This window comes from Apis mellifera, linkage group LG9 (assembly GCF_003254395.2).
Source record: "Apis mellifera strain DH4 linkage group LG9, Amel_HAv3.1, whole genome shotgun sequence".
Taxonomy (NCBI): Eukaryota; Metazoa; Arthropoda; class Insecta; order Hymenoptera; family Apidae; genus Apis; species Apis mellifera.
This window is the reverse complement of record NC_037646.1, coordinates 10052685-10072372: the sequence shown is the minus strand read 5'-3', so window position 1 is coordinate 10072372 and position 19688 is coordinate 10052685. Positions and strand designations below refer to the sequence as shown.

General features: G+C 35.9%; 2 protein-coding genes, 1 long non-coding RNA gene and 2 other non-coding genes across 6 annotated transcripts; 1 reads left to right on the top strand and 4 right to left on the bottom strand.

The window, feature by feature from the left end:
* Positions 1-24: 24 nt before the first annotated feature.
* LOC100576161 lies at positions 25-1118 on the bottom strand. Its single transcript, XR_003305349.1, has 2 exons — positions 962-1118; positions 25-601 (listed from the first exon to the last, which is right to left on the bottom strand). It is a non-coding gene; the product is annotated as an uncharacterized LOC100576161 (long non-coding RNA).
* Positions 1119-3716: 2598 nt separating this feature from the next.
* On the bottom strand, positions 3717-3800 carry LOC113219025. Its single transcript, XR_003305381.1, has one exon. It is a non-coding gene; the product is annotated as a small nucleolar RNA snR60/Z15/Z230/Z193/J17 (small nucleolar RNA).
* A 214-nt stretch (positions 3801-4014) lies between these two features.
* Positions 4015-5828, bottom strand: LOC551133 (methyltransferase-like protein 6). Of its 2 annotated transcripts, none has more exons than XM_006561873.3 (5): positions 5243-5828; positions 5019-5164; positions 4783-4926; positions 4549-4715; positions 4015-4063 (listed from the first exon to the last, which is right to left on the bottom strand). In XM_006561873.3, exons 1-4 carry the CDS (start codon positions 5612-5614, stop codon positions 4559-4561), a joined length of 819 nt encoding a protein of 272 aa, XP_006561936.1. In that variant the 5' UTR covers positions 5615-5828; the 3' UTR covers positions 4015-4063; positions 4549-4558. The 2 variants fall into 2 exon arrangements, 1 of the variants encoding a protein (XP_006561936.1); XR_001704298.2 differs by having other exon boundaries at positions 4016-4063; positions 4549-4698.
* LOC113219026 lies at positions 4135-4217 on the bottom strand. The gene has a single exon (XR_003305382.1). It is a non-coding gene; the product is annotated as a small nucleolar RNA snR60/Z15/Z230/Z193/J17 (small nucleolar RNA).
* A 2021-nt stretch (positions 5829-7849) lies between the features above and the next one.
* LOC725710 (D-beta-hydroxybutyrate dehydrogenase, mitochondrial) lies at positions 7850-19411 on the top strand. The gene is made up of 6 exons (XM_006561872.3): positions 7850-8136; positions 15739-15966; positions 16297-16525; positions 18194-18346; positions 18471-18678; positions 19020-19411. The coding sequence occupies exons 2-6, from the start codon at positions 15760-15762 to the stop codon at positions 19174-19176; spliced, it is 954 nt and encodes a 317-aa protein (XP_006561935.1). The 5' UTR covers positions 7850-8136; positions 15739-15759; the 3' UTR covers positions 19177-19411.
* The last annotated feature ends 277 nt before the right edge of the window (positions 19412-19688 follow it).

Here is a 19688-nt window from a genome sequence, read left to right as displayed (position 1 = left end):
GATACGATTGACAAGTACGACAAGTATGAGCTTAATCAAAAATTTCTGTATTTAATTAACATGGTGAGATATACAACGGAACGGTGTATTAAGATTTGTCAAAGAATTGAAACAGATCTTCGGTGATCTTCGATACAATAGGCGCGAACAATACACAATTTACAGCGATTAACCTTTTTAAAAAGAGAAAATTTCGTCGGGTTTTGCTATCGTTGCTAAATTTACTTAAACTAAAGTGAAGCGTCGATTAAACGACTCGCTCGAAAATCCTTCCAATTGCCGTGTAATCATTTCCCTAGTCGTGATCACAAAGGTCCCTTCGGTGTTATCCCTAATACCCCTAAAATTAACCCAGATACGTGTAGCTGGGGTATGCGCGGTAAGCGTATGGCAGAGCGTAGCTAATTGGGGCTGCCGGGGCGACGTAAGAAGAGTACGCAATTGGCGCTGGTGCTAATGCTGCTGGTGCAGTGTACGAAGCTAGTAACAGGCCTCTCTTGTCTCTCAATGCCTCCCCCTCGACGGGTTGTTCCTGTTCGGGTTGGACAGGCTTGGGTGCCTGTGCGAAGGCTACAGCGAACAGGGCGAAGAGAGCAACAAGCTGGAAACAAATAGCAACGGTCAGCAAGCGCACATTTTTCTTTTTTCATTTACACGATCTTGATAATATTAACAAGATGGAATGAAATAGAACGAAGGTAGTAAGTAGGTAAGCAAGTGAGAAGTAATTGTAGAATTTCAATCATTTATCTTGTTACCTTTTTTCAGTGACAAATTATTGCACGGAATAAACATTAGAGAAATAGAAAACGAATTGTACGTGTTATGATTAATAGCAACGTTACAATAATAATTGTACGATATTAATTGCAAGTATAGAGTTTGATAAAGAATGGTAGAAATTGGCCCATCATGGAGGATTGGAAGAAAGATCTAGATCGAATATTAGATGAGTACTTACAACGATGCACTTCATGGTTGATAGGTTTCGTAGATCTTTGGAGATCAGCTCGTGTGTTGAACTGGAGGTGAATGATGCTCTGGCTTTTTGGTGGATACCTTTATATACCTGGCGAGTAGATCCTCCTATGCGCGTCACTGGCCGATCAATGCACGAGGACACGCGTGTGGTGCGTGTAACCATTGCGTGTGTGCGTGAGCTGGTGGATGTTGCACGGGGTTGTTGCACGTCCTATTGCTTTACCGGAGACCATATACGCCTGTGTAAGTACGTGTGCCATCGAAGCTTTCAGGGACGACGGGGTCTGCTAAGCAATCTCGTTCAGGTATTCCTGAAGCAGATCCGTGTATAACCTCCAATGCATGGCACGCGGGTGAAGCAAGGGACCTTGGCAATCGGCCAAATACGAACGAAAGTGTTTTACCTCGTACGACGTTGTAACAAGTTCTCTGAACCTTAATGATCGTAATGTATACACACACATATACATATACATCATTATTTTTTTACGAAAAACCATGGATCGAAGAATGATTTTTCTGTAAACATTAAGAATATTAGACGTCTCGATTAGATAAGTCCGGATCAGGAAGATATCGATTGCTTTTTATCTATCGATTTCGCAGAAAATATCTTTGAAAGAGTACTTTCTGGAACATCCGGTTAATAAAACCAACCGCACCACCTGTGCTATAAAAGAAAAAGCAACTGAATATTTTATGGCGCTTAATCATCGTGACCTTGCGAGTGTCGAGGAATGTTCTGCTTACGATTTTGCTCGTATTGTGATAGATCCAATTAATTGGAATTGCTAATTTTTACCATTTCTACGAGGAATATATACGACCGTGGAGTGGAATTTCGTGTGAGTTTATATCCGACGTACGTAAGAAGCTGAATTTCGATCTAGGAATAAGATTAAAAAATATATTTCTTACTTCGATGATATAAAAACGATCGATTATCTTCGATCGTAAAACGATTGATCGAGTTTAATTGGTAAAATGATTCTGACGATTCGAATTTAAATTTTTCGGGAAATTTTGGCCATTGCCCAACATCCTATTCGATGCATGCTTATTGTCTGATTTTGGTAAATTGGTGGATTATATACGATTCCATTCGTATTCTGAATTCGTTTTCACATTCTCGACAAATAGTTTTTTATTTGCTATTTTCTTTTTCTACGCTCAAATCGGATGAAAATCGATAAGAATCCAAATAAGCGAAAAATATCGGCTCCTTGCAAGGTCAGTTTTCTAATTGTGCTGTTCGCATGCACGGACGAACGATGAAATTTAACACTTTCCGATTGAACGAAAAAAATGTTTTAACGACGCGTGTATTTTATCGGTTGACCACAATTTAAAATATCCGTACAGCGGTCAGAAAAATTGAAGAAATGACCTTCATCACCTCTTACTATTTATCTTTTAAGGAAATCGAAACCTGTATATGTTTTTTTTTCTTGGATCAAATGTTATATTTAACGATTTTTGTTTACGTTCAAAGTTAATTTATTCGATCAGATTAGATTAGATGATAATCGGATAATAATTATTCATATTATTAATTACGCATATATTTAATTCGCTTTTCATAATAAAATCGTATCTTATGAATTTATAAACATATATTAATTTTTTTTTTTTAATTTAAACTAAGTTGCTTAAATATACGTATCGATATTTTTATTATTATTGAAGAGAATGTAAAAAACATTACAATCTACTTGGATTTATCGCTATTATTATTATTATTAGTATTTAGATATTGTTTGGCAAATTAGAACATGGTACGTTCTTGCCTAATTAATAATCTCAATGCAATTTATTCGTGTTTGCGGCTTCGCTTTCAAATCCTTCTTAGGAACACGATATCTGTACACGATATATTTTCTAAATTTTAATGCAACGAGTTTTTATTTTATCGATATAAAAGGAGTATAAAAATAGGTAAAAATGAAGATGTAAATGATTAAATTGTGTTAAATTTTATTTATTAGAAACAACATTATAAATTATATTATATTGATAAAATATATTTTGCATACACTATATATTTCATATGGCAAAATTCTCCTTTGTAACCTGGAACATAAAAATGGAACATAAATTGATTATCTTTTTCTATTTTTCTTCTCAATAGAAAGAGAAATTTAACTTTCAGATAGAGCTAATGGAATGTAATCATTGAATCATTGAAAATGTTTTGCATCATTGTGATAAAATAATTTAAATATTTTTTTTTTATCAGTAATACTTGATCTTTTAAAATGAAATAGTTATTTACCTATGATTGGAGATTTATATTTAATTTTTCCTATTTAAAATATTCAGTTCTTCCTGCAAAAAAGTAACAATATTGTTCTTTACTAATATAAATAATATCATAATTTTGAAATATTATTTTATGTAATATTATTTCTCAGCGGTAGTGACGAAATTCAATATGTATACATATCATGAAAAATCAAACATATTTACAGAAATACATCATTGAAAATTCAATATTGACTAATAATTAATAGCTCTGTATTTCAGAAATAAAATTAACGAAAATTTTTCTTCTTAAAAATAACAAAAAGTAAATTTAATCATATATAATCATATATTACAATAAGTTAAAAATACTTACTTGTACCAACAACCTTCAACTATTATTATAGTTTTAAATCCAGTGTTTTCTTTCTGTAAAAAAAAAAAAAGAAGGTAAAATAAAAAGTACAATGTTTAGATAATATATTTGAGACTAAAAAAAAATTCAGATAGGAGCGAAAGACATTTTAAATATGCCTCATTAAAAATCGGTTGAACTATGAATTCATCATAAACTTTTATTTTTAATCAAATTATCTTCTTTTCTATATTTTATGAACGGATAAAATATAACATGATCGTAATTTTCGCTAAAATTTCGTAATTCGAGATAAAATATATATACGTCTGATATTCAATTTTTATCGCCATATCTTTTAAAAATATATTTATTTGAACACCGAATAAATTTTACAAACATGTTATATTTTTTTCCAGAAAAAAGAAAAATACTTACTAATTATAGCTGCAATAATACTTCAATTACTGATCCATGGAACCTTTCCTGAAACATCAAGTACACACATTTTTTACAAAAATGAAAAATCTTTTTGTATTGAATACAATTACATATTATTATTTTATCAGATAGGAGCGAAAGACATTTTTAATATTTTTCACTGCAAATCAATTGAACTATGCTTTCATCATTATATGCACCAAAAATAAAAAGAAAATAATAAAAATGATAGTGAAATCGAAAACATTGAGCGATAACATCGATTAATGAAGCCATTGTAATATACACTGCAGAAAGTATATACGTGTGTAGTATATTCAGTGTGTACTCATAACTATTATATATATGTATGTGTGTATAGAATCCATTTAAAGGAGAGCTCAGAGTTCCTTATCTCCTTTAAAACGTCTCAAGTTACATGTCCTATCTTAAACCACAAATTTCTAACGCTTGACCGATTTTACGACTTAGTAATATTATTTCCGCGTTGCTTTTTCTTTTATTTACTTTTTTTTTTTATGAATACGTACCGTTATATTATTAGAATTTTACAAATTTTCCTTGAACAAAAATTCTGGGTACGTCGATTTTTTCTTTGAAGTTTACAGTTCGTCTTTGTACATAATGACACGTTAATACTTCAAAGCCAACCGATCGGAATAAATTTGACACTTCTTTCTCTGAAAAATAATACGTCCTGAAATAAAATATTACTGTAATTTTGTACATATCGATTGTAATAAAAAGAAATAAAGAAATCTTACCTGGTACCATCCTGTCTCATATAAAGATTCTCACTAATCTTGTGACCAGGTTTAAATCTTAATTGAGCCATATCGTATAAACCATAATCTCTAAAAAGCACGATTCCTCCTTTATCGAGAACGTTATATAAATTCTCCACGACTCTGAAATATTTTAATTAAGTAAATTTTATAATGAATTCTAAATCATTTAGAAAAATTATTAAAAAAAAATATAAAAGTATAAAACAACTTACTTCCTAAACTTTTTTGGATGAATAGCTGATAAAACGAATATTAACGTTGCAATGTTCACTGGATAGTTCACCTCCAAAAAACAATTTTCAGTTGTAATATCCGTTTGAAAAATTTTCATATTTTCTGGATCGTACAACGAATGATTCTGCAAAGAATATAATTACATATATATGGTAAATAAAATTGTGAATAATTAATTATCAATAAATAATTAAATATATACCTTTGTTAGTTCCACGGCTCTAGAAGAGAGGTCACACGCGAATATCATTTTAAATTTCAATCCATCCTCGATCAAGGGATATACAAAATTCCCAACACCGCAGCCGACTTCGAAAAGAACGTTTTGTTCATTTTTCGTATTCAAATTCAATAATTCGTCGAATTCTCTGGTAGTCCAATGCCTGTCCTTAAAGAATCTAGTATCGTTCCGTTTGTAAAATAGATCCCAATGCTTTTTCGCGTCTTTTTCCAACTGATTGGCTCGAAATTCGGAAACTAAACGCGAATTTTGCGCCCGCATCTTTACAATTTCTTCTTCGGTAAGTTGCTTCGCCACGTGGCTTGCGTATTCACTCTTCATCGATTCAGCCATTTTCTCGAGTTACGTTCTGATAAAAATTTACCGGATCGCGGGACAAATGCGATTTAACAATCTTATAGAGTGTGTAAACGCGTTTTATCGTAATTAATTGAAACATTTACGCGGATATTCGAAGCAACGATCGCAAGTATAAACTACGAGAAGAACTACGTTACGGAAGAACGACCTCCCACCTTCGAGTTCCAAAAGGAAATGGAAGAGAGGAACATGCGTAGCATGGACGCCGCCCCACCACGGCACACACTATAGCAATTTAACTAGACTAGTGAGATCAGGCCGCCACCGTATACCTGCTAAAATCCCTATTGATATTTCTATACTAAAAATTCAAGCGTACGATAACAATATATATATTTTAATACATCCGGTAATCGTAGAACGAGAAGAGATAATAATATAATCTTTGCGTAAAATTATTTTTGTACGCTCTATATATATTTAATTTTAAATTTACATTTAACATCGTATATTATATTATATGGAGTGCAAGTACTGATACTGAGCTATTTAAAATGCAATCACGCGATGTTTCATTTAGATAATATACTTTTTAATTAGCATACCATTCAATCTCGGTAATTTAATTTCTTCGGGTTAATTTAATTTTGTAAGACACCGAAATATCAGTATGAATTCCACGCATGAACTTATTCGATAAATTAATATTCGGCTCCCGTTCAAAACGAATATTTTCTGTCTGCGTACGGCATTGTCACACGATGACACAGTACTGAAAGGGGTTAGTCGTGACTGAAATTTTATACGATAGTTAGTTACTATTTTATTTAAGATTCGTAATTAAAATCTATAAAATTATATATTAAATATATTAAATACAACGGAGATAATCATTATTTAATTTTATGTATATATAAATATAAATATATAAATTACATATAAATTATGCAAATTTAATTGTTTATAAATAGCATCAAGCATAATAATACCATATATAATAATAAAACGTTTCGTTAATATTAATATTGCTTGCCAGGTATTTAAGTAACCAATTGTAATTTCCATAAAATTAATAATGAATTCTCTAATATTCCGTTCTAACTCGATAATTTAGATCTTCCATTATCGCGTTCCCCACGTTTTGCTTTATCATTTATCGTATTATAATTTATAACCAACCTCCGTAATTTGCAAAAAGAACGAGGTCAAAGTGAAATTAATCGATCAAGTAGTATGTAGGTCATTGCGGACTAGAATTTTGTAGAGGGTTTGACGGAAGATACGACGATAGATTAACTGAATGAAATGAAAAACACGTTTCGCAAGTTGCAATCGTTAGTGTTTCTTCGAATAACGCATTTGGTGGCTTCTATCGTCGTCGTGGAACTTGCACAATTTAAAACTGATCGATTCTTCCCTTCTCTCTCTCTCTCTCTTTCTCTTCAAGAAGATTTCTCGTAGATATTGTTAAAACTTCAACGTTATAATCACATTTTTGTTAAAAAAAAAAAAAAAAAAAATGTTAAAAATGATTAAAGAAGAATTATATTTCGCTATAAAGGAGATCAAAGTATTACGGGAATCTTTTCCATCTTTACTTGCATATTACACAAGCTTAAAGCTTCTTCCCCTTATTATACGTAATTTTAAATCCGTTCTCATTAAGAACCGGTAAACCATCGTCTTTCTCCTCTCCGTAAAAAATTGATCGCAGAATTCACCGACATTTTGTCCGATTCCGCAAGAGAACGATCCCCGCTATACGTTCTCATGCGTGTAAAAAAAAGAGAGGAGGGAGAGGGGAGGGGAGGGCAAGGGAGATCGGCCACACCTGTTCAACCTTATTATTTAAACCAACCTAAACCAAATTAAAATTAATATTTCTTTTTTCACCGAGCTCCCTCGACTCGGGAATTTTACAACTTTTCATCAGCTAGAACACTTTTGCTCAATATTTTTCAACCGTAACGAATGATTGGTGATATCTCGCAGCACGAGAAAATATCTTGCTCGGCTCGTCGGTTTCGTTGCATAACGAAGGGGTCGCGTTTGACCGCGTAATAATTTGGCCGTTTCGGGACGCAATTCCGAGAGACTCGCGACCCATCCGAAAGGGAATTCGAGGCACGTTAAACGCCACGTTCTTTAGAAATTAACCGTGGGCATAGGCGTAGGCCAGCAGGGGGCCGAGGAGGATCGCGGAGAGGAATAGTAGTAGACAACGACGGGGCGGCAAACGTAATTGTAGGCGCGGCGAAGATGGTTCGCCCGTTCCTTTTCCATTTGTCGAGGCGGCAAGCAAGCGTCGAAGCATCTTATACCGTTCGTCCTCGTAGGCATTCCAACCGGGAATTCTCGAAAGCCAGTTGTGCCGTAGAAACACGCGTCGCGGCCTGCCGCTCGCCGCTACTTTCCAAGTGCTCGTAAAATCGACGTTTCCCCTCGCTTTCTGCCCGTTTTTCCGTGCCCACCGAATTCTCTTACCGAGGGACCGATTCGTCCAATATTTCCAACTGCTGCTTCACCGAAACTCTTGCGAATCATCGATTCTCTGTGTGAGTAATCCTTGTCAATCGTCTACTCGCGATCTTTACATTTTTTTCTTCTTTCGTTGTCAACAACGATTTTCGGATTCGTTAAACGCGTCGAGGTAATTCGATATATTTTTTTCTTTTTCTTTTTATATTATTATAGTATCGTACATGTAGTCAAGTTTTATTTATGAATCGTGGTCTAATATAAAACGTAAATATAAAACGTGTTTGCGGGATAGAAGAGTGTAGGGAACGAAATTTACGAATTAAGGAAGGGGACACGAAATTTTGTAGCAAAGAAACGGAAGTTGGACGGGAGTGGAGTCACGCGAATCATCTTTTGTTTATGATTGCCGCAAGACTGAATTTTTTACAATTGACAATTGGAATTCTTTTTATTCTTTAACGACCGTTGTAACTCGGCGAGCAAACGTATCGTTAGATACGCTATTATTTCGAGATTAATCATTAAAAATCGCGAGAACGATGTGCTAATAAGAAATTTCGCGATTAACATTAAGCTTATCGAACCCGTAATTGCAATGAAGCGATAAGTTAATTAAGGATGAATTAGAGCGTGGATCGAGGAGCTGAGTAGTAGTGTAAAGAAAAAAGAAAAAAAAAGAAGGAGAAGAAGAAAAGGAAAGAGAGAAAAAATTGCACGTCGAAACATGAATATTGAACGATGTTGATTCGTTAGCAGATTCTTTACAGGTATAGAATATTTTAATCAATGCGCGTTAATAATTAATTATTTATAAACTCGGGAGGGAAATTCTTGTTGCCAAATATATAACCTCCTTCTCCAAATATATTTTTCGCCGAATCTGCCCCAAAAATGGGAATGGAAAGACAAGTCTCGATGGATAATTTTTAAACTGCCGCGTTTAAATATTTTACGTCGTACTCGGGATCGGGATCGATCGACGAATAATCTTCTTACTCGACCATCTCATTCTATTGACACGGTTCGCCAGCGACGATAATCGGAAAGTTTCGAAGCGGAAGCGACGATCCTCGTTTAACAGCTAATCGAAGCAAACGAGTCGTTCGTGCAACGATACGAACACTTCCTTTCGCGAAAGCTCACACGAGCTGCCTACAAGGCTAAGATCTTGCAAAATGTTAATTGCACATTCAAGATAAGAAATCGTGGAATTTTTATTAGCCTATTAGGAAAAAAAGACTCGATCCGAATTCGTAGGAGTTTTAATAAAAAATTTATTCCTACAAAAATTGTTTGCAAATTTCATTTATACAAAAAGAGGAAGAAGAAGAAGAAGAAAAGATCTAATTCGACGAAACAAATCGTATTCAACTTTCCAGTTAACTGAAAGTACTTGGCAACTTTCTAAGTACGTATCGTGGCCGGTAATATATGGACGAGATATCCGCGCGAACTCTAAAACTAAAATCGAGTCCAAGGATTCGCGTTACTTATATAATCGCGAACGAAATCGTTCTTCCTCGCGTATCAATTACTTGCGTAACAACGATATCCCCTCCCTCCCCTCTCCTTCGAATTCGCCTCGATCATAGAATCGATTCTCGCTCGAAGAATTTTAAAAACCGAAGAATCGATAGAATTCTAAATTTTATATAAAATCGTCGAATTTCTCTGTTAACTCTCGAGGATGTATTTCGATCTGTTTATCCGTCTCGAGGTTTATCTGATCGCGCGGCAAAGCGCAACAGGGACGCGGACGATAATCATCGTACGAAACATTAATGGACGGATATCCAGGAACCGCAAAGTATTTAACTTTTCCACACGGTCACTCGCGGTCAACCGTTGGAGTACCGTTGCGCGTTTACTTGTTGTGCGCCGGACGGTTGTGTGCAGTTGTTAGCTCGCAACGAGCCACGATTTTCACGATCCCGTGAGCTTCGAACGAGCCAGAAATATCTCTGACAATTATACGAAGAAATGCGCGCGGTTGAGAGGCTTCCGTTAAATTTGCCCGCCCGTTCCTCCTTGCCTTCCTCATTCGAGACCGATCATCATCGTTCGAATCATGGACTGGGTTAATTCTCTAGCGGGATTCGACCGCCCGCAATGAAATTGTAGCGGAAGCCTCCTGATGCGTGTTAATTTGAATGTTTCGCGGTCCAAGGACGGGATAATAATTATATCCATCATCCAGCCGAGATTTTTTTTTAATTGCGCACGATCGTTGAGAGATTAAGAAAAGGAGAAGAAAAGAAGAATTTCTCAATTATTTTCTTTTAAAAGAAATTCAATTGAATTTAATTGGAAATTTTTCGATGATCAATCCTCGTGCGTTCCGTGTTTTGGATTAGTAATTAGTATATTATAATATTGTTTTTTTTTTTTATTACGAATTGTTTACGTGTTATGAGAGCGATAAAATTCCTCTACGATGACGATTGAGGATCAATTAATAAATAATAGGATATATAGTCACGTATGTATGATTGCAATATTCCAACGAGTTGTATCAATCCTTCTTAACCTGTTACAAGTTAAGTGAGGATGGTTGGAAATAGGAATAAATATAAAAGAAAAAATTATATGAAACGTGCAAAAAGCTTATATTCTTAAAAACACGAAAAGAATATTGAAAATCCTTTTAATTTTTTTATCAGTATACACGATAATGCTTTTCCATTCAGAATTATTTTAATCGGATTTTAAAGCCGAGACGATTTTAATTAATATGTTTAAATTTTCCAAAAAAAAAAAAAAAGAATTATATGGAACGAGTGAAAAGCTTATTTTCTTAAAAACACGAAAAGAATATTGAAAATTCCGCTAATTTTTTTATCAATATATGATGGTGCTTTTCCATTCAGAATTTTAAAGCCGAGATTCTTTAATTAATATCTTTAAATTTAAAAAAAAATTATATGAAAAAAGCTTATATTTTTAAAAAATATTGAAAATCGCGTTAATTTTTTGATCAGTATACATGATGGTGCTTTCCCATTCAGAATTATTTTAATTGGATTTTAAAGCCGAGAAGACGATACTTTTGTTTTCCTAAAGATTTTCTTTAATTAATATGTCTAATTTTCCAAAAAAAAAAAAATTATTTTCTTAAAAATATGAAAAGAATATTGAAAATCCCGCTAATTTTTTGATCAATATACGATGATTTTCCATTCAGAGTTATTTTAATCGAATTTTAAAGCCGAGATTCTTTAATTAATATCTCTAAATTTAAAAAAAAAACTTATATGAAAAAAACTTATATTTTTAAAAAAGAATATTGAAAATCCCGCTAATTTTTTGATCAGTATATACACGATGATGCTTTTCCATTCAGAATTATTTTAGTCGGATTTTAAAGCGAGCGAGACGACTTTAGGGGATTTTCGTTTCCCCCAAAGATTGTCCAATTAATATACGATTATCGAGACACTCAATTTTCAACGAGGATTATTTTAATCAGATCTGTGTCGGTCAGGTAATGGAACGTTGCAATGTTCCATCGCGCGGGCGCAGCAGCCAGAGCCTGGGAATTGTTGGGCAAGATTCTGGATCAGAAGGAGCGCACAGAGGAGGAGAGGCCAGCCAAGCCTCCTCTAATCGATATTTCTACATTCTCCCGTTGAAATTAGCACGGGCAAATAAACTGCCGCAATTCGATAATGCGACCACGATACGTGATTCGTCCGCGCATACCGAAAGGAGGAGGAGGACCCGATAATATTACGTCGATCGTCGCCGATAAACTCGTCCGTATGCGGTCGGGACACGTGTGTGTGTGTGTGCCAACTTGCGCGTATATGTAATCCGTGTAACTTCTAGCATGACAGCTGGTGCATGCCTCACGATGATTGGGTATTAGCGATTAATAGACACGACACAGGTAGTTGCTCATTGGTATGGAATCGCGATTACTGTTGTTTGATAGACGAGGTAGCAAAGGATAGTCCTCCTCTGTGCGATCCCTATCTACGAATATATATATATATATTTAAGTAAGTAATATCGTACGACGAATTAACTCGACATATTTTGGCGATTAAAAATGTAAAATTAAAGAGAAAAAAAATATAGGAAAGGAAAATTTGAATACAATTAAGTTTCAGTGTACGTATCTTTTTTATTTTTTTCAAAGTTAGAAACTAGAAAATTTAGAATTCGAACGAATTTTTCTTCGTAACGAAGTAAAGTATTTCGTGGAAGAAACGAGCTAGTTTGCAAATAAATGTCAACACGACTCGCCTTTTACTCCGTTCCGCACGAATGGAATTGCAGGGGTGTAGCAGGTTATTAACGATATCAGGATTTATATTATTTAAGAGAAAATAAATTGGATAATTTATTTCACGCGCTTTCAGTTTTACTCCTAGCCTTTCTAAAAACTGAAAGAAACCGTTCAAAGCTCTGCCTCTGCTCGTTTCCATCAATCGCAACGCGATTAAAATAATTAAGCCTTGTTTTCTCTCTCTTAATTTGCCGATATCGTGGATGTTAATTTCATGCAGTTTCCTTTCGTTTGAAAAGTTTTAGGATATTACGTATAAAAGAAAAGAAAGAAAGAGAAAAGAAAAATCTCTTGTTTTCAAATTAAAAAAAACAACGATCGAGATAATTATCGCGCGATGAATTAAATGTTAATTAATCGTGAAACGCGATTTCAAAAAATAAATAAACAAGATTAAGAGCGTTTCGTCTTGAAGATTGGATTGGAGAAAAACGTTGTAAGTGTTCTGCGATCTCATCTGGATAAGCTTCCATAATTTTGTGCCACCTGTCCGTCAGCTTGGTTTCTTTCTCCGCCTGCATTCCAGAGAAAGTTAACCGCCATGATTTGGCACGCAATCGAGACTCGCATACAATCTCATTGTGCACAACTATTCGTTGATAGTCACACACATACACGCGTGTTTACTTGTTTGAAAACGCTTTCGAACATTGCGCGTATCTATAAATAAAAAAAAAAAAAAAAGAAAGAAAGAAAGAAAGAAAATGTTTGACGTAACGAAAGATTTATTGGAATTTTCGTTATATAAAATTTATAATAAAATTTTCTTTTTTTTTTTTATTAATAATCAATTTTATTATTGGAAATTCTTTCGGAGGAAAATGTTAACATTCATCTAGAATCATCGATACGCGACAAAGAAAAAAAAACAAAATTAATTCCGCAAAAGTATTTATACTTCTAATAAATGCGAACGATAAGGAAAAAAAAAAAAATCTAAAACTCGTCACCGTTTTGACGAGTGAATGAAATGATCGGAGTTATGAAACATAATGTTTGGCGGAAAAAAAAAAAAAATTAAATCCACTTAAAGTTTTTATTGCGGTAATGTAATAAGTATACGCAACCGCGTGTCAAAGGTTTCGCATCAATTGCGGCCAATGGCACGGATGAAAGCGTTCAAACGATCGCACGGTATTCCCGCTTGCGTTCAAACGGCAAAAGCCGTAATTTATCATTCGCGGACTTTCCTTGAATAATTTATACCAGGTCGTTGAATCCTCGTTTGAAATCGAAGTCTAACTCTTATTGAAAACAAAATCCTCGATATCCGACGAGCATCGGACTCGATGTAATTTTCGATGATACGCTTTCCAAATATATTTCGTTCGAAATAGGTGAAATCGTTCGAAATCGAGCAAAAGTGAGACTTTTCTTTTTTTTTTCCGAATTTCGTGGTTAATTTCATCGTCGAGGAAAAATAGATAGACAAAAACCCGATCGATTCCGATTTCGACGATATTTATCTTCAAATTATATCTCTATCCTCGAGATGAAAATTACAATTATTGTAAACTTTTTTCAAACTTTTTACAAACTCTCTTTCACTCAATTTTTCGCTCATTCTTACGCTTTGCGAACGAATATCTTTCGAGAAAAATCGATGATTCTTCGAAGATCGATAAATAATATTCTCAATATCTGCGAGATATATTCGCGACGATGATGATGATGATCGATGTCGGTCATTTGTGAAGAAACAGAAACGGCCACGCCTCGCTGAGCTCAGATACAGTTTAGAAAGGCGAGCCATTGCAAAAACCTTTCCATCACCCTTCACTTTTCGCGGGAAAAAAACAGAATTTGCGATGCGTCGCGATACGTTCGCGTGGCCGTGCCTCCAACCTTGCCAATTATCCAACGTTATCGCGATTGATCGGATTCGAACGAACGCTTTTCCATTCTGAAATCTCTTTCGAAACGGCCTCAAAGTTGGAAATTAATCGGGAATGGAGGGAGGGGGAAATATAAATCGCGGATGAATAATTTGGACGAAGAATTTTGTTTTATTAAAATTAATCATCGGAATCTGTTAATCGGTAAACGGATGAAAACTTGTTTCCCATCCTTTCGAGGTCATACATATTGAATAATCACACTCGATAATTTAATTCCGTTCAATTTATTCCCACAAGTTTCGAGGAGTTGTTTCAGGTGAAGAAAACTTTAGGAAAATTTTACGACGAGGCGAAATAAAGTTTGATACGAGAGCTTCTTCATTTAATTTTTGAAGGTATCGTTATCTTGCTCGTTACTGTCAAGGAGTTTAATTATAGGAAAATGTGGGGCAAACCTGAGTGTTTCATAGCTATACTTTTTTTCTGGTGGTGGTTGAAAAAAAGAAGAAGAAGAAGAAGGAAAGAGAAAAAAGAAACGAGAAAATACAGAGTTATAAAATTAGGGAGAGAAAAAAATATTTTGTTCAAAAACGTATTCTATCCCCTTCTCTTATCATTATTGCTGTACGATGATCGATAAATCGTCCGATACACGATACACGAATTCGTAATTCCTCCGTTGAACGAAATAAATACGATTCTGCGAAACACGCACACGTGAAAGTGGTTGATTCGTCGTATCAACTATTTCGCAACAATTTCATCGTCTAGGTTAAATATATATACCTATATATATGCCTTATGGCATTATTATTGATTGATCGGCTGTCAACAGCATTCGTGCACAGAATTACGCTTCGTGGCGGATTTATACGAGTCGCGTGCTATCGTTCAAACCTTGATACAAATAATATCGGCCGAGTACCGAGTAAATTCATAGAAGAGCATTGTGCAATGAAATTGAAATTCTATTATCATAAAATCACGGAAAATATCGGAGCGAATTATCGTATAAATTATACAAAATTTCGGTGTCGTTCAGAATTTCGTATCGGAATGACCTACTAACTGCTAAAGCTTCGACGCAGAAAACAAGTTTCACAAGTGTGCGTGAAAATTTACTCCGCGCGACAATTAATTCTCCGACGTGATAAAAATGTCCTCCGTAAGAAAACTTATTCCAATAGTATCCGTAATTATTCACGAAAAAAGAATCTTCTTCAGGCTGCAACATCTCTACACGGATCTTTAAAAAAAAAGAAACTTTCTTAAAATTAATAAATAAATTTCGCGTTAGGATCTCCAAGTTGGAACGTAATTTTGTCCTGATAAAATTTGTCCTTCGAAAAGGAGTAGTTAACGGAGCAGCTTTGAGCGCGTGTAAACGTATCAGCGCGCCAATTGAAATTTCGTGGCCGAAAATTTAGCGTAGTTAAGTTGCGTGTACCGAGGAGAAACTGTTTCAGCGCATTGCGGAAGTGGAGGAGCGACTCGTTCGTACGGTCTTGAATTGTGCCATAACAGAGGGACTGTGAACTTGCGCTTTGCAGATTGAATATTACCCGGGCGGGATGGATGCTGAAACCGGGGCCATTTTGGCCCTACAAATATTGGCCCTCTGCTCGATAGTCGCAGCCCTGTTGGCTTACCTAATGCGCCAATCGAGGAACGCCAACGACGAATACGAGACACGTACCAAGCGTCATGTATTGGTGACCAGCTGCGATACCTCGCTGGGCCTACAGATCGCCCTTGCGCTCTACGAGGCTGGTTACAAGGTAATATTATTATTATTAAACCCATTTCACATCTTATGTCACTTTGTTATTCTCACGCGCTCTTCCTTTCTATATCATTCAATCGAATAAAAAAAACGAAGGCGCTTCTTTCTTTTCTTTCAATTTTAATCGGATTCTTTAAAGTAAATAAACTTTTTGCTACGAGATTTGCGTGCAAAATTCCGGCACATGTTCTATTCCTTCGATAATTGATGATAATAATTGATAATTAGATTCGAGATTGAAAATTGTTTCGAAAATAAAAGATATTATTGTTAAGGAAGAGAGCATGGTACAGTAAGCAAGATTGTACGAATTATTGTCGTTCAGGTATTCGTCGGTCTGCTGGATCCTTCCGGGAACTCGCCGTCGATGAAAATTTTGAGGGCGATAGAGCAGCAGAAAGAAAGGGAGGAGGATCCGGTGGAGAGGAAGCCGCAGGATCCGGAAGTACGTGCTCGCGGCCAAATCGTGCCATTGGAGCTGGACTCAACTAGGGAGGATAGTTTACGCGCTTGTTTGGATGCAGTTCGGGCGAAACTTCCGGCCGGCGAAGATGGCAAGCAATATCCCCCCTTTTAATGCTACCTAGATCGGCCAAGATCGAACCAAACCACCATCCCCCGTTCCCTTCATTTTCTCCCATCTTTTCTCCGTCCATTCTCTCCGTTCCAATTTCAATTACGAGATACACGAATTTATTAGCGATCGAAGCTTCACTCCGGTTGAATTTTAAAAAGAAGGGGAAAAATGTTGAAGGCCCTTTTATCCGTGGCGAAGGGATATCGAGCGAAGGGATGGGTTACCTTATTTAACCAAAAAACCCGTGTTATCCCCGGACGTTAATTAAAGTTTTCGAGAAATACTTTCGTATACGCTCAATGCTTCGAATTGGAGAACTCGAGGAACTCATTCATTTTTAACTCTCGTTATCGCGTTTTTATCTCTCATCCTTAATTAATTGCACGAGTCTAAAAGGATGCATGGGAAATTTTCCAAAGAACGATGATGATTTTCGAGAAAAGAGATCCGTCTGCGGATTGATCGTCAATTCAGAGATCGATAATTGTTCTTCCTCGACGATTGTCGAGTTTAATCCAATATAATACAAGGGAGGTGGAGTAAGGATTTCCCTGATATGTTGACCGTAAAGATTCATAGCCGTGAAAACATTTTCGGTTCCCTGGAAATAGTTGGGTTAAAAGAAACAATTCCATCGTACGGTCGTTGATAACTGTTCACCGAATGAAATGAATTTACTTTTATCGATATTTCTCGTTGTTTCCCGTATACCCGCGCCAATCTGCACGTCCCTACGGTTTATAACGTAATCGTATTAAACTCGATACTCGGCTATAAATTGTTTTCGCTTTCTCAATTTCGCTTTCTCAATTTCTCTTCAGAATCGAGGTAAAAAAGAAAAATTTCAATTTTTATTTATAATTAAAACGTTATACGAATATTACATTAATAAATATATAACATCGCGCTCTATAAAATACCGAATTGCTAAATTGTAAATATTCTCAAACGAAAAAGAAAAAGAGAGAAGAAATTAAAAAATTTCGGAATTTGTCGAAAAATAGAGAAAATCTATGCCATTGGAAATATTTTTTTCGTTCATCCCGATATCTCGATCGGTTGCACCTGGATATAAGTAATTACAACTCGAGGTATTCTCGGTGTTTAAAACAAAGATAATGAATGGGAACGGGAGTCAATGACCTGCATATTTCCTGGAAACGTGTATTATGTCGTTCAGCAATTGCGTGCCGTGTTTTTCCAAGAATTACGTCTGTTATTCGTCTGGAGTTGGGATAGGTCAATGGGAGGAGCGAGAGAGATCGAAATAAGAGGTCGAAAGGACAGAGAGAGAGAGAGAGAGAGAGACACTTAAACGCGATTAAAAAAAATTACGCTTTTCTTTGAACGATGATATCTCGGGAACCGGAAGTCGTATCGAGATAAATGAAAAACCGTTTTAAAGGTCAAGGTTCGGTGCTTGTAACGGTCTTTACATCCATTAACATGGGATCGCTATCCTCCGAATTATAGCGGTTTAAATTTTTCTTAATTTTAATACCGTTTATTATCCCCCGTTTTTTACGAGATATAATCGTAAAAAAATTTCACGCAAGACACGCTTCCATCCTCGTTGTCCATCATCCATTGTTCCAAAATACCGGCCACTTAAACTACACCAAAGTTTCAACTTTGCTAACTGCAGGTCTCTGGGCAATCGTGTACACTGGCGGGCTGGCGTTACCCGGTGCCATAGAGAGACAATCGAGTTCGGCGTGGGAATCCATGTTGCGACATAACTTGGTGGCGCCACTTAGGACCGTCAGAATGTTCATTCCCCTTTTACGCGTGAAAAGAGGTCTGGCTTTAATTTTCAAATTAATACATTCTATTCGATCCTTCCTTATTCCACGAACGATCGATGTTCAAAAATATCCTTTCTTTTCTTTTCTTCTTTTTCTTTTTTTTTTTTTTTTTCGTAGGTCGCATAATCTTTTTGGGCGATTCCACGACGAGTTACGGGAGCAAAAGTGGAACGGGATTGGTGGCGTACAGCGCGTCGAGGAAAGCCGTGGAGGGAGCTGCGGAGGCATTAAAAAGTGAACTACAATCCTCCGGGGTCGATGTCGTTCTTCTTAGACCTCCACCAGTGAATCCTCTCGTTCTTTATAATTCGCCCGTTCTCAAGACGTAAGGCCTCATAAGACGTTACGCCACAATAGTAATTCTTAGTTTTTACGAGAGAAATACCGCGACACGAGTATGCTCCAAATCTCCGTGCAGAAACTGGGAAACAATCGTATGGAATATCGTATCGCCATAATCTAGACTTGCTATTGTATCGAGCTGATAATCTACCGAATCGGATAGGCTGATTTCTAATAGTGAAACTCTTGGGATATTACGTTTCCAGCGTATCGTACCGTTTCAGTCTGCGCGGTAGTAGACTGAGTAGTAGCAGCAGCTTTATATCGAGGAAAATTTCGATCGATACTTTTGAATTTAACATGAGAAATCACCGTTATTTTCAGGTCTGACGTGGAGTCTGGAATAGTATCCTCGGAAGGGACATGGACCGCGCCTGTATCCACCAATGCCATTCAAAATTCGTTAATCCCGGCTCTCACCTCCCCCTGCCCTCACGTTTCTTACGACATGGTTGCCAAATCGAGATTTTTCTGCAGATAAAAATCAGATTCGAGGGAAAGCTAATATTACTAAATTAATTCAAATTCGGAATAATCCTTTGTGAGATCCAATGATTGTTAATTTTATAACATACCGTATCTAAAATGCGTTTAAATCTTTCCATGTAATCAATCTTAATTGAGACGCATCAACACACTTGAGAGAGGCTTAAATTCCAATGAATGATGTAACGTGTACAGTTTTTTTGTAATTAATACAGCGTTAACCAAAAAAATTCTAATTTACTTTATTATCCCGCGTCGTTTCCTGCTCCTCCTGGAGGGATCGCGTTAATTCGTTGAAATCAAGTTTCCGAACGAATCGACGAACCAAGTCCGGCTTAACTTCCGTTCAACGAACTGTTCCGTTCAATGCACTTTACCGCTCCTATCGTAAATTATTTAGTTCCATGTTATACAGTTTGTAATCATCGGAAACTATGTATATTAGTTTCGTATCCATCGCGAGTTTCACGGATAATTCGAAAGCATTTGAATTAATAACGAATATCG

Excerpts from the sequence above, each read along its gene's own strand:
- LOC551133 (XM_006561873.3), bottom strand. The coding sequence starts at position 5,614 with ATGGCTGAATCGATGAAGAGTGAATACGCAAGCCACGTGGCGAAGCAA. Across the intron at positions 5,165-5,242 it reads GAGCCGTGGAACTAACAAAG|AATCATTCGTTGTACGATCC; the intron begins GTATATATTTAA and ends TATTCTTTGCAG. Across the intron at positions 4,927-5,018 it reads CATCCAAAAAAGTTTAGGAA|AGTCGTGGAGAATTTATATA; the intron begins GTAAGTTGTTTT and ends AAAATATTTCAG.
- LOC725710 (XM_006561872.3), top strand. The coding sequence starts at position 15,760 with ATGGATGCTGAAACCGGGGCCATTTTGGCCCTACAAATATTGGCCCTC. Across the intron at positions 18,347-18,470 it reads CCTTTTACGCGTGAAAAGAG|GTCGCATAATCTTTTTGGGC; the intron begins GTCTGGCTTTAA and ends TTTTTTTCGTAG. Across the intron at positions 18,679-19,019 it reads AATTCGCCCGTTCTCAAGAC|GTCTGACGTGGAGTCTGGAA; the intron begins GTAAGGCCTCAT and ends CGTTATTTTCAG.